The sequence below is a fragment of the Aquila chrysaetos genome, chromosome 12, assembly GCF_900496995.4.
Source record: "Aquila chrysaetos chrysaetos chromosome 12, bAquChr1.4, whole genome shotgun sequence".
In the NCBI taxonomy this organism is placed as follows: Eukaryota; Metazoa; Chordata; class Aves; order Accipitriformes; family Accipitridae; genus Aquila; species Aquila chrysaetos.
Window position 1 is genome coordinate 20,936,408 of NC_044015.1, and position 15,244 is coordinate 20,951,651.

The following is a 15,244-nucleotide window of genomic DNA, read 5'->3' on the forward strand; positions in this document are numbered from 1 at the left end:
CAACCTCCTTATATTTAGAAGTGTCTGAAAAGAATGTGTTTCATTGTGTTCTTGAATCATTTCTCTATGGGATATTTTGAAGTAGTGAGTGATTCAAATATGATTCAAAAAATATAACTCTAATATGCTTTACTTAGCTCAGGATAAAAGGTAGGAAATAAAATTCCAGATATGGTATAATCAGATCTTTGAAAAAGTTAGTTCAGTTCTGAGGCACTATTCTCCAGTGTTCTCAAGATGGATTAAGATTTTGAGAGAAAAGCAGCCAGAGTTTTTTCACATGGATTTTACTGGAAATATTCAATACTTCATAATTTTCTCCTCCCAAGCTACATTTGAAAATGTAAGCTCTACTTACTTACAACATTTCCTACCTCTCTCTTGCTATCAAGATGCTGAAAAAGACAGTTCACCCCTCTAAGCAATATGTCACGTAGAGCACACATTGCGTCTCTGATGTTTTTATTAACAAGGGCATACTGGGTTTCCAGGTGAAAATCAAAGTGTTTCTGCTCACTATGAAGACCAAAATTATGATGCTTTGTTTGTTTATGAAAGACATTATTATGAGTCATAATACTAAATGATGGTTCACAGAAATCATACAGCAAAATACTTTCCCATGATTAAAGAAGTTCACCTTTAGCTCCAGCAATAATGATGACTCAATTTCAACAGCCTTTCTGTCTTGACAACCAAGTATCAATATTCTCAGTTACTTCCAGTGTATGCAGGACTGATATATGAATGGTTTGGGTGCAAGAGGACTGTATTTACATATCTAGATCTTGAGTACTATATTCTGTACTATGTTATGTGACTGATGGGGGGGGGGGGTTCCTTTTAAATTACAGAAGAGTGCGTACCAGATAGTCTGGAACTTAAGCTTTCATAAAACCCAAATATGCATCTCAGGTGAACTGTGTAATTGGCTGTAGTTTAGTCATCTCCATTTTAAGATATGGTTATATCACAGAAATGAATTAAAACTTTTCTTCTCCAGACATTCAGGTTTCAACATACCTGAAGAATACAGTGATTTTGCTTTCAAAATGCTGTGTATTGTTTGATATTGGGGGAGGGAGGGAGGTCTTACCCTCATGACCTTTACAGTAGTTTGGATCGAAATTTCCTTTTCTTGTTTTGTGATCCTTGAGATGAGTTTGTGCATGTTTTTTAAATGATCTTTTTGGATTGAAAACACCTTTCAGGAGCTCCAGCACAAGTTGTGTGTCCAAAGTTATTTTTTGCTTTTGTGCAAATAGTTCCTTCACTTTCTGCACCACTGTTAGCCAAGCTGCAGAAACAAATTACAAGATTTAGTAGAAATCTTTTATTAAATTTCTCTGTCATTTGCTAATGAGTTAAATCTCCCTGTAAAATTAATATCAAATCTTGAAAGTTATGTAAATGCATTCATTAGCCAAAATCTTGGGCCTTTTTTATTAAGTAGATCTAAAAGCTTATGTAAAACTTCACCAGCTTTGCCTATGAATTTTATTCTTCACAATCACATTACTAAGCAGTCCTTCAAAGACTCACTGACTTTGCAATTCTTAATTGGTGAATTCCCCCTAATTCAAGGTAGAAAGAAAAATGCCTGCATTGAACTTCTTGTGGACAGAAACCTTTTTCTCTGGAAATGGAATCTTTGCTTCTAAGCTGTTCATTGATGCCCACTCCTCACACATTTCATATTTTTCTCCTGTGAGATAATAGTCATTTCTACAGTTTTTAATTTTGATATTGTAAACAGAGGATTATGACTGCACACATAGATTAAGTGCTGGAGATGATAAAAAATAACCTTAAACTGCTGAAAAGACATTTTGAAAGTATAGGTTACAGACTGTATATAGAATGTCAGTAAACAGAAGGCTTCTGATCTGGTATTGCCTGAGCCTTCATCATTTATACTCCTCTGTTGTCAGCTCACTAAACCCTGCAAAACTGCAAAATTGCAGTCATCTCGTAAATTGGGAATCACCTTGTTACCTTTGGTCATAAAATGCAACTATAAAAGAACAAGAGTAATGTGACATGATGTGTACCGTTATTTTTTTAGAATACTTCGCATTTGGAAGCTGGAATGTGAGCCTTTTGTGTGGGATAAGTCATTGATCAGTTTTGATGTCAGAACTGCTTACTGTGCTGTAAAAGCTTTGTTCTCTTTCACTGCCATAGCCTGTAGTATCAGACATTCCACTACATGACTGCAAAGCAACACAAAGCCCAACCATTTTCCACCATCTCAACTGCTGCAGTCGTGTTCTGTAATCCCTGAAAAATCACTCATTATTAGTCCAAGACCACAGCTTTCTAACTCAGACAATAGGATTCAATGCCTGTTTCAGAGACACATGAAAAATGGGGTAAAGGATAACACATTACAGGGTGAGGAATCACAAGCACTGAAATGATTAACCTTTAAGTACCACCATGCAAGCCACATAGTTATATTATGAACACAGTCATTTAGACTATCTCTCCAGTTTTTATTTTCCACAAGTTTGAAGAAATGTTCTACATTTATCTCACTGTTTACATTGGCTCACAATTTTCTGTGCCAAGTTTTATGAGAACTTTCAACATACACCACTGTTTTCTAATCAAAAGAACATGGCCTCTCCTAATAGTTGCTAACTATTGCATATATGAATTTTTCTGAGCATTATGCTAATATTAAAACTCTGCAAAGTGCTACATCAATCACACCTAAGTCAAACTGCTGGTAGAAATAGAGGAAGGAAAGTCAGAATACAAATTACTTCTTTCAAAACAATGTGGATATCTGTGGTTGTCCAACACACTTGCTGAGCCTGGGATCCTGGAAAATCATAAGCTGTATGAACTACAGTAGCCTTATATGCCATATATGTCCCAAAAAAGAGGCAACTTCCAATACTAAGAATATTAACCAGTTCAAGATTTTGTTAATTCTCAAGGAAGGATATCAACCCTCACAAAGCAAGGAGTATACCTGAGGTGACAGAATGACCATGCTGACGATGGGCACATTAGCATGACTGCCACTGTCCCATGCATAAATACTAAATTTATAAAAAGATGCTTTGGGTTTTCTGTCTTCTAGGTATATTTCTTTTGTTATATTCAAGTGATAAGTTAGGAGCAAAGAGGCAGCAGTCCCTAATACCTCACCACTAAGTAAGTCTTAGCACTTGCAGCTCCATTTTTTTCCCCTCTCTCTTCTTCCCTGCAGCTTTCTTTTCCTTTCTACTACAGGTTTTACAAATTTATTGTAAACTTCTCATGTTAAAACCAGCTTTTACAATCATGCTTCTCACCCATATGCAGAAATCTCAATCATCCATATCAAAACTTACAAAATTGGCATTTTGTCATTTCAGGAAAATGGTAGCCAAGATTAAACCATATTTTATTTAGTTTTTTATTTATTTGTACAAGCCAGTGTTACTACATGAGAGGTAAGAGCACTGATCTTCACAACGTCGGGAACACATTTGTGGGTTTTTTTCATATTTATGTTTGGTTTTGTTCACTGCTGTGCATTACAGAAGTGCATTTCTCACAGTATTATCTTCAGACAACAGCACCAATTTAATAAATTTCTCTTTTCACTCACTAGGGGCTGGGAACAGAACCTTGGACCTTCAAATCTGACACCCAAATTCCTCATCCATGAAAAGCTTCAGTTGCTATTAGCATTCTGGCCCTCAGGAGCCCTGTGGCACCCATCCCTCACGAGGATGGACCTAGCTCAGCCACCCAGAGTATTGCATGCCCATTTTGATAATTTCAGTAAGGAAAAAAAAAAAAAACAAACCAAAAAAAAACCAAACAGTGTAAAAGGCAAGATTCATAAAAATGAGCAATTGAATCTTGTAAGTAAAATATGTTTTAAAACTTTTATTTCTGTTCTGTAAAATATAAATAGGAAATAAGAAAGGCAGCTAGAAAAATAGTACGTCATCATTTCAATGAAGCCTATGAGATACTCTATTATTTTTCTGCAAGTAATACAATTCTGATTAATTTCCAAATAAATATCTTTAGTTATTCTCAGCATTATTCAAATCAGAAACTTTCAGGATTGTTACAGCCTTACAAAATAGCAAGTGATTGCTTTCTATACCCTTATTTAAACACAAAAGTATTTTATAGCATCTTTGATCTCAGATCATGCTTTGTGGCGTATACATGGACTATTTTACCCACTACTGAAATGCAGCCATCTCTGAGGTGAAACACAGCACCTGTTTGATTGCATTCAAAGCACGATACAGCATTTAGAACAGATTACAGTATCCAGCTGAAACCACAGGAAGCATTTTGCTAGACAAAACATAGCTAACCCTACTGGAATTTGGCCATACCATTGAGATTAACACCTCTGTCTTGCAGGAAAGATCACCCGTGGAATTTTCTCAGTATTCACTTACACTCCTTGTATGCTTTCATCCCTGTTTAAAAGTAAACTAGTCCTTCCAGAATGGCATCGAGAAACAGTATACATTAAAAATGGATTTGCTTGCAATGAGACACATTCACAAAATCTTGGTTTTTGAGGATTTTGCAGGAAATACAAGCAGTGCTTTCTGAACAGCCACATAATTTTCTTTCTCCGTCTTTCTGCCTACTGAAAGAGATCTTCATATCTCAGAAAGGAAATGTTGTTAATGCCACTGTTGTTAGCAGATCCTAACAGGAGGATGCTACAGCCTTTAAATGCCATTATCAGTGCCATGCTGGTTAAATGTATACATTTTTTGTTAGTATCTATATGTACTGTAGCCTGTGGGCTGCCAGACCACTGGAAGTAAGCACTAGCTTAGAATTCTGAAGAATTTTCCTTATTTCATCCTTACAGAGGATATGACAGGGATATGTTAGCAGAGGGAATCAGTATGACTTGACAGTTTGAAAAGAGACTTGCCAAAAGAACGTATGAAACATGGTGGGATGAAGGGCAAGTCAGTAGCATAACCTTCCCCATTTCACTTTTTCATTAGTCAGTTTATAGAGTCTTGACAACTATCTGCATCAGGAAATAAAAGGATAAAGCCGTGTTTCTGTAATGCAAAGCTGTTAATTTACAAAGAACATACAAAGGCCTGTTTGTCAGAATACAGGAGAAATCAAACAACAGTAGATGGTTCCTTTGCTCTTAGTTCCAAAGACAGCACTTAGCCAAATGTCAATACAGCTATGCTACTAAATAAAAAGGAGATGAGCTGCTCTCTGGACCCCCAGGCACAGCTCCTTTCCATACACCAAAACTACTCTCTTTCCCTCCTGAAATGCTGCATCCATCTCCAAACCATCTAACTCTGAATCATGCCCAGCATAAAAGGAAAAGGTAATCAGGGTGTGTGTTAACAACAAACAGTATGGTTTGCTATGGGCCAGTATCCAACACCATGCCCCAACCCTGTTGTGTTTATAAGTACAAACACAGCCAATTAGTCTTTTCCCAAAGCCAGAATTCCCCTTTTACAGGGAATTTCATTGTACAAACCTTTTTTACTTTCTTCATTTTTGTCTTTTTCTTTCTTACAAAGATTCAAGGAGATTTTACGAAGGGACTGAACAAATTTACCTGTGGCTATTAAATGTGACAGTCCACAGGCAACCTCCAGTTTAGGGGTCTGTAACCACTGACTGCCAAAAGCTGTAAGCATACATTAACCAGAGGAGGGTTCAGTTATACTGGCCATTTTCAGAGAGTCTAAATGGACTTCTGTTCTATCTTACATCTGTTTTCTGACATCTAGTTGCAGTCAGAGCCAGCTGAAACCACCTATTTTATTAAATTACAACAGAATTCACCAATTTTCATGGCTCAAGCTCTACTCCAGGATTATATATGATCTAACTTCATGGTGAATTTCAGCTTCTAGACATCTTAGAAGAATAAGTTTCTTTCTAAATTTATCCTCAGTGAAAGCCAGCTCTTCTGCCTCACCTGCCCTCAACAGAATAGTATGTATTTTGAGGATGGAAAAAAGACAAAATTACACATAGTTAAAAACCTTAAGCATGAGGATTACTCCAGGAGGAATTATTCATAAATCCTTATATCCAGTCCCTACAGTTTTCAAAAGAACATTGAAACTGCATTACTGTGCGATGCCCAACTAATTCCAGACCCAGGACCATTGAACATCGCACCCTGCCATTCTATAGATCTTCATAGCAAGAGGAGGGATCCCAGGATCCTCCAAAAGCATGCAGATTCCCAGCCAGTGTTGAAAGGAAAAGGACTCTCTGCACAATCTTTAGTCACTCTCTACTAAGTAGATATCTCTTTATATTTTAGAAAAGAAGCTTTCTGAGTAAGCATGAATAACCTTGATCACCCAGAGAAATAAAGGGGACAGAAGAGAAAAGGGTGTTTTCACTGAACTCTTTTTCTCCCATTAGATCCACCATCATATCACACATTTGAGGGAAAAAGTGATGAGGTTTTACTGAGTATCTGATATAAATGTTATTGCAAATTAAAATGGCAGGAAATCAACTGAAGAAGTTTTTGTTTTCATTTCAGTTAGTCCTTCCCTGCCCGTTTTTTTTTTTTCCCCAGCTGTTTCAATGAACTGCAAACTTTCCTAAAACACACTGCCCAGCCTGCTTCTATGTTCAGGCAATTCTCATCATGAACTAAGCCCACTGTAGACATGCTGTTTTGTTACTCTGTACACTTGGGTATTGCTAACAGCAGAACACAAGAGAATAGGTGAGAAAAGAACATGAAAATGCTCTCTAAGAACAATGTCTTCCTTCATTCAAAGGAAGCTCCCTGAAGCCTGAAAAATTAATACACAGATAGTTAAGACTACTTCAGAAAGAATGTCACCTCAACAGCATTGGTATAGAAGCGTGTCATGGGTAACAGACTTTAAAAATTCCTTGCTCAATACTTTTTTCTATCAGTGGAGATGCCTAACTGAAGAATGTCACTGTGTATGCACAGATGAGCTGGTGAAAAGATATTCTCTAGAAAGGGCACATACCTCTCAATCTGCTCTTACAAAGAACCTGGATATTACTACTCACAAGTAACACTGCAAAGACAGAGGATTTTGTTGAACAAAAAAATAGAGTTAGACAAAGAAGCTAATGTTTTCTCAGTGTTTCTAAAGTCAGAGATTTGGAATTGAACTGAAAGGGCAAAGATGTACTTTCTAAGTCCACCTGCAGCTCTTTGAATTTTAATTGCTATTCAAATTCCGAGAACTTTGGTTTATACATGCATTAACCTTATGTGAATAAATAATAATGTTCAGGAACGTGACTAATGTACTGACATACATTTTTAAAATCAATGTACTACTGAGTCACCACTAGAATATATCACATGAAGAAAAAGAACTTTATACACTATAGAACAACACTATAACAAGGGAAGCTTTGACTTTTATGCATGAACTTACTTTCTAAACCTAACTTGTCAAAGTACAAACTTACTGAGATTTAAGATTCCTGACTTTGCCCTGCTTCAAAGGAAGCTATTTAAGACAGCTGAGCCGTGAGTATGCAATCACTTGGATCTCTATCTGCAGAAAATGCAAGGTTTTAGGCAAAGGCTTTATAGCATTTACCCATGCCCTTGATTTTGAATTGTAAGAAATATTTGGGAATAAGGTAACTTTTTTTTACATACATTAAAAAAGCTGCCATGAGGGCTAAGGGACTGCTGCTGAACTTCACTCTTTCCTCTGTCTTACAATCACTTTTTCTTTTCCTCCAGCCAGGAGATTATTAGACATTCTTCATGCATTTATGTGTGTGTGTTCACATACTGCTAACTCTCAGGACATTTGTTTTGTTGATATTCCTAATACTGACATTAATTACTTTTTATAATACAGAGATTATCATACCTCAGCTGTGATAACGTTGGGCTGTATACATTAGACTTTATTTAACCCACATCAAAATGCAACAGGATCTCAAAGTGAAAGTAAATATCAGAGACTAGAAGAGTCTCCAACTTCTTATATAATAACAACAAATAAGGCCATTCATACAATACCTTAATAATACCTTTAATGCCCCTAATAATTTATAATATAATAATTGAATATTACAGAACTGGTATACAGTAACTCTGCTAACAACACCAACTTTATTACAGATTCACATACTTTTATGTAAGATCAAAATATGGCATCTGTAGTTATTCTGTATAAGTATTTTAGCTTTTACTGAGTTTAGGAGTAGTTAGCTATGAAAAGAAGCAGTTATCATACCAGTAGAAATGTCAGGGTAATAAAGAATAATGTTCAGATTTTAGAACTACTGTTGCTTTCTAGCTCTTGTTCAGAAAACTACTTCATAGCAGTTTATCATAGACTAGAAATGTGAAATTGCACCTTTTTAAAAAAAACAAAAGCAAAACACAGAGCTAAAATGAAACACAGATCATAAGGTTTTGTTTCTACTTCCTAATGAGACAAGATGAGAATAACTATTCAGTTATTCTGTGGCTTCTGGTAAGATCTTTGTGTATGTGATTTCAGGTGTTGCTCTCACAAAAATTTTCTATTTGCTTGCCATTTTTTAATCTACCCAAATATTTATGGCAAAATACAGCTAAAATTATTTTAAATTTGTAGTTCTTTAACAGAAAGGTTTTTGGGACATTTCTACAGTTCTGCTAAGAACACAAACAAAATATAGTTCCAGTGAGTACTTCCACTTTTCAGAGACTGTCTCTGTTCCCACATATGTCTTCTTTTGCAATACTACTCTGAACCAACTATTTGACAAATGGGTGCGTGAGATGAGGAATGTTAGATACATAGAAGATTGACATTACACTGAACAACTAATGTCCCTATCTAGGGGAAAGGTGTAGCCTATGTAAGCAAACCCAAGTTTAGCATTAAATTTGCAGCAGTATAGGACACAGCTACCACATACTTACATACAGTCCTAGAAGAACAGTTTTGCAGCTTTCCAGTGTAAGCTACACTACTGTTAGTCCCTAGGCTAGGGCTGCATTAGAAGACTCACAAACACCTCTACAACCTGCCATCACCCCTGCACTACAGTGCAAATGCGCTTTAAAGCCCTTGTGCAGTTATAGGGGAATCTAACTTCAGCACCATGGGGATATCAACCAGATACAAATTATACGGTAATTTTAATTTATATAACCAGCCAAGAGTGCTAGAGGATTATCTCCTGCTATGCTCTTTAAAGATGTATCTAGCAGCAATACTGTGAATCACACGTCAGCAGGTTTTCTCTTTAGCAGATGAACTAGTTGGAAGAAAATAAGGTTCTAAACTACATTAATGAATACTGTATCACAAGAACCACGCAGCATGTCATCTGTTAGGAATAATCATAATAACCAAACAAACAGTGTTCTTTGCAGGAGTTGACAGTACACTAGATTAAGGATAATCAGCAGTAATTATTCATCTGGACTTCAGAAAAGCCTTTTATTGTCTTTTGAATATACGTTCTCCAAGATTAAAACAGTCAGGAGGGGAGGGATTATGTTTACTTTTCTCCTTTGGAGTCAATAGAACAACAGAAGGTAGAGTCACCACTGGCTCTCAAAAGGTATCATCAACAGTGTTATGAGATTTAACAAAACTGAGTTGTTTCATGGGATTGATTACCATATTTGCAGTATCCAAATGAACTGATGAAGGGTTTTTTCCATTAAGTAGCTGAAAGCAATTCTGGTTGTTGGAAGTAGATGAAGGTTATAATTTTCAAAAAAAAGGTTTCCCAATGGAAAATTGCAGATTTGGATTGAACACAGCATTTCTCAAATTTGCAATCTAATCATGACTTCTAGTAAGTATGTTTTTCACACAAGACATAATTAAACTGTGGAACTCCATGCCAGTGGATGTTGTGCCTCCTAAAAGTACAGATGAGTTAAAAAGTTACTTGAGAAATTCATGGCAGAAAGCATCATGAAAGACTGTTGAACACAAAGTTACAACCTCTGGCACAATAAGTACCACAGTTTGCTGGAAGGTTACACCAAGAAAAGTATTACTATATGTTTGTTCTCCTGTTACAGTCCTCTTTTAAGCATCCACTGTTGGCCATTGGTAGAGAAAGGAGCTAAATGGATCAAGGAGACTGATCCAGTACAGCATTTTTGTACTGGGATACTTTTTTTGGAACTGAGCAAAAAAACTGTGGTTTTTTTATTCAGACATCAGCATAATCAACTATCAGATCATATTTTGAAAGCAATCAGAGTTCTCTGGTTAAAACGGCCCTTTTGTGTTATTTTGTCCAGGAGTTTTGGTATCAGTTAGACAAAGTATGTGAAATAAGTCAAAATGCATGCAAACAAGTGTGTTCATTCAACAGGCTACAGGTAAATAAAACTACAACAAGTTTAGTATTTAACTGATTATCGTTTTCATATTTAGGTCTTTTACTACAATATCTATATATACAGAGAAACTAGCAAAAAGCTTATTTTTCTGTGCAGAAGCCATATATAAGCAAACTCATATTCTTTCACTGTTTTCAAATGCATCTCTTCAGTGAATTAGGTTTTTTGAGTATTGGAAACATTTCACAGCTCACCTTACTGCGTAATTCCCAGAAAACATATAATACTTGAATACACAGAATTTCTCTCTGTATTCTATTGCTGGAAGACTCCTTATAAGATTATATAATAGCTCTCAATGTGTTTTTCAATTTCTTTTTAAAAAATTAATTTTCCATGTGTCTTCATTAAACTGCAGAGATTTATTGAAATAATGCTGAATTAATTTTGGAAAAGTCTAGCCTGAATTTGGTGTACAAGCTCTGAGAATCTGAAAAACTGTTTGTAGGGTTTTAGTAACTTTAATAAATGCGTTCATGATCACACACTCCTATAAAAATACACCCCTTCAGTTTCACTACAGATTTCCTTCATACAAACCACCAAAATTCCTTAAGAAAAATATAGTCTCTTGGAAGCAAATTCAGAAACAAAGTGCATAACTGCCTCTGGGAAAAATACAGTAGTCTATCTCTCTGCAAACCTTTAAGCAAGTTCTCTCTAAAATGATTGCTGTTAGAAACCCTTGCTCAGCATACCTTCTTTTTAAAATAATTCTAAGAAAGTAAAACTACCCCAACGGCACAGTGATTTCTACACTCTTTTTTTCTGGTGTGTTTTTTTTTTTTTCCCTACACTTCTTAAATTTATGAATAAGATAAATTGCTACTGAACCTGGAGATCATTCTACAGCACTAGAGAACAGTAGATTTAAAAGGAGATTAGAGCCAAAAGAAGTCTCAAAAAGCTACATGAGCAACCCACAATTTGTCTTCTGTTCCCATCCAAACAGCAATGAAGACATACTGAGTCTGCCAGCCCTGGATGTAATGCAGTAATTCTCAGTATAAAAACTTGTAAACTAACAAGAACACTGAGAAACATGAATGTTCTTTTATGAACAACAAATATCATAATGACAAGCTGTGCAAATTAGAAAGTCACTGATGTTTGTAATTTATGTGAGATCAACAAATCAAGGAAGGTTCAGAAAGGTTTCTGGTGTTTTCATGGGCAGGCTGACAGTTCTTCCCCATCCACTTGGACAGTATAGTATCACATTTAGAAACAGACCTGAGCATATTTCTACCAAAGCAGTGATGGGGAATGGGGGGTTATTTGTGTTTGGGTTTGTGATTGAACTTTTGCATTTCAGACAGGAACACATACCACTCTGCAAGGACTGAACTAATTAAGTGCTAATTGACTCTCTAGCACCTATAAAGAGGTAATTCACCCATGCGCTCTCCCACGAGAAACTGCAATGATTATTAGCATAGAAAGGACTGTGTATTTAGTGGTCAGCATAAGATAGTCGTAAGTATTTGTTAGTAAGAGCAGAAAGACAGAGGGCAAATAAGGATATGAGTGTTTTTAATGGATGATTAAATCTGGGTAGCTTGATCTCCTTTCATGCTGTGGATGTTGTGTGCTGCAGTCACGCCTCTCACTGCCAGCCTGCACTGGGTTGATAATCAGTCACTATGAAAACTCATTAGCTCCACAGCAATGAGTCCTCCACTGCTGAAGCTTGGTGCTGTTCTTAGTACCATGGCAATGATCTCTAACTGGATGTCCCAAACTCTCCCATCTCTGGTAGGACTAAATACCACCAGAATAACCACTTCAGATACTCTAGTAAGTAGCTGTGATGTGTTGCAAGCCATCTTAATGCTGAAGTAGTATTTAAGTGGCAGCAAAAGCTTTAGTTTGTTGCCTCTTTGTAAATCTCTTTTTAAGCTACTAATCTTCCTATCATCACTTAATGCATGCTTCTCTTTGGGCATCATAAAACTGCACATTAGTGAGCATGTTGTGGTCTTACTGTGAAAGGAAAGATTTTAAAATAGCATCCTTAAATATTTAAGAACAAATGCCTTCATCTTGAGCATGAAATGCTAAAAATAGTACAGCAATGTCATTTTATTTGTCTAGACTTTTTTCCTGTTTACCGTGCCAGAAAAATGTATTGAATTATTAAGAAAAAAAACCTCTGGCAGTAGGTTTCTTTTTGTCCGAATAATATTATATATTCGCTATTCACTACGATATGCAAGGGGTCTGATTCTTTCCTATTTTTCTTTATCAGCATACAGTTAAGCAAATAAACAGCTGTTAGAAACAAAATAAAATTGCTACTGGGAGGTTGGGTGCCAGAATTTTAGAAAGGCTGATATGGGAATAATACAAATGACACAAGTATCACTTTGTATCCTTGATGCTCGTACACAGCAGCCTCTGTTAATGAAGACCTACAGAAAAGCTGTGATAAACTACTCATGAGAAGCCTAAAAATGAAAGTAATTCTTTAATTGGACAAGAGGGAACACTATACTGGTATTCATAAATTAAACTAGAACACTATTTTCCTAAATGTTTAGTAAAACACTCTGTGTATCTTTTTGTGTAACTGCAATCAGATGTTTACATAATAGTATGTTATGTAAAATGTAAATTTAACTATTTGTACAGTAGTTCACTATACTCAGAACTTTGTTTTTTAGTTGTAACTAAAGATGATGCATTTACTAATCAAAGTTTAATTAATTGAATATATGCATGAAGGAAAAACATTACTGCAGAAAATCACTGCATTTAGACTTTAAATATTACTACTTTAAAACTAATTAAAAGATGTTGTAAGAAAGAATTCTGTTGTGTTTTAGAGCAGCAAGAAGGTGAGAAGACAAGGAAAAGCTCTATTTTATTTTCCTTAAATGTAACTTGTGCTCACTGAACTACAGTATATATTGCTAGTTCTTGTGTCAATATGATATTACAAGTAATAAAGTTCCCTATCACATTTAAATCCAAGTTTAAAGTTGCAGGTGAGTAACTATGAGATGCACACTAGTTATTATAGTACACATATATCTATTTATACACACACACACAGTGTGTTTATATAGATTAACATGTTCGGCTCCCAAGTAGTGTAAACTGTCATGCTTCCCTTGGCTACAACAGAGCACTGCTGATATAAATGCCTCCTAAGTATTATTTCAATAATGCTCTTTGCACTCATTGAGTTGGAGGTATATGCATATTTTGTGTTTCAAGAGGGGTAAGAGGAGTGCCAGTAGAGCTGGGGAAACAATCGTAAAAACCTGAGTATCTGAGCTTGGCAACATCTGCCAAGTAAAAAAAAATATGAACTTCAATCATGTGGAGTTCTTTTTGCATAAAACCAAGCACTGCAAATCTGCTACCGTTCTCTAAACTTTAGATGTTGGCTGAGAGACTTTATGTCCCAAGTGTTCAGTAATACCGAGGTCATCGCTGACTGGTTTTTAACTGCCATCGAGAGTTATCCACTGGCAGCTTGTCCAGTGAACAGTACAGCACATGCACTTCTCCAGAAGTTCTCTCCTAGCACGTACACAGCTCATAAATTTTGTATATTGTACCAGGAAAAAAAAAAACCCAAAAACTCCCAATTTACTCCCTTCAGCTAGAAGAATTGTACAAGGAGGTAGGGTCAGGGAAAAGGCCTCTTCTTTTGAGCTCTGTTCCAGACCCAGGATTGAAATTGCAAGACAAACTGAAAAAATACTGTTTATATTTAAGCAACTGTATTAAGCATACGTACTGCCATTTGCCCTGTCACTAGTATCAGTGGAGGTAACTCTTAACAGTTTATTCAGAATATATAAAAGTGCAAATGAAAAAATAAATCTTTTGGAGGTAAGTGAATTGAGTCTGTAGCACAGCAGCCTGCCAAGGCAATGGTTAATATTGGTCTTGTAGGGACTCCTGCATTTTCCCCAGATTTTCAAGAACTAGCATAATTTATTATTGTTGCTGTTCTCTGCTTGTTATTTCTTTTCTTGTTTGTTTACTAAGGCCTGTCAGCAGTAAGCCTGCATTTGAAGAGTAGATTCAGTAGCTTTTGTAAGGTTTTGATGCCTTCTAGCTCTTTCCCTGCAAGGCACAGCAGTTTCTGCTTGAGGTAGGGATTAAATGTCAAAAATAACAGTGGGGAAAAAAAAAAAGTAAAGTGCACCTACACACACGGGCTTGCTTTTCTCTGTGATAACTCATATGACCCATCCTAATTGATGAAGGAACCCTAATGGCCCAAATACAGGGAGCCACAGAATACCACAAAGAATTGTAGCCTAAGTTGTAGGAGTACTATGTGAGTGCTTATTTATGCATTGGCAGCCAATAACCATGCACTCGTATTGGGCCTGGCAGTCTCTCACTACGAGAAATATTTTCCCAAATAGCAGTTACTTTTTAAAATCAAGCCATATGTTAGACTCTGTAAGAAAATATCTGCTAAGTTAATCAATAAAGGTTTTTTTGTTTTGTTTTTCCTTAGATAAAGCCAAGACACGCACTCATGACATCACTAGAACACATAAATACCTTTGATAACACAGCCTGGATTATAATGGCTTTACTATAGACTGTGCATGATCCTGGTATCTCATACATTCTCCACTGTAGAAAACTTACTTGAATGCAGTAAAACCAGTTGCTACCAATCTAAACGTAGCAGGTATAAGGCTCAAATATCACAATATTTCATAAACTCATATTAAGTATTTCTGTCCTAAAGGAATTATAATCACAAATTCCAGGTTCCCGAACGTGTTCCTGAACTTCAACAAAAATTTGGTTTCCTTGCTCTTGCATGACAACACCGTCTGGGCATAAGTTCTACAGAGAGTCATGGAAACTACTGGAGTGAACAGAGCTTACACTTCGCAAGGGTTACCGGCCTTG

The 15,244-nt window shown here is 36.2% G+C and overlaps 1 protein-coding gene across 2 annotated transcripts in view; it reads left to right on the forward strand.

The window, feature by feature from the left end:
- The window catches only part of OLFM3 (olfactomedin 3), a 67,985-nt gene that overhangs the window by 32,008 nt on the left and 20,733 nt on the right, over nucleotides 1–15,244 (forward strand). Inside the window, exon 1 of one of the 2 annotated variants that reach the window (XM_030033755.2) lies at nucleotides 11,819–12,151. The exons of the other annotated variant lie outside the window; for it this stretch is intronic. Within the exon in view, the coding sequence (XP_029889615.1) occupies nucleotides 12,023–12,151 (129 nt within the window). The 5' untranslated portion in view covers nucleotides 11,819–12,022. Of the gene's footprint in view, nucleotides 1–11,818; nucleotides 12,152–15,244 lie in introns of those variants that run through there. 2 annotated transcript variants of the gene reach the window in all.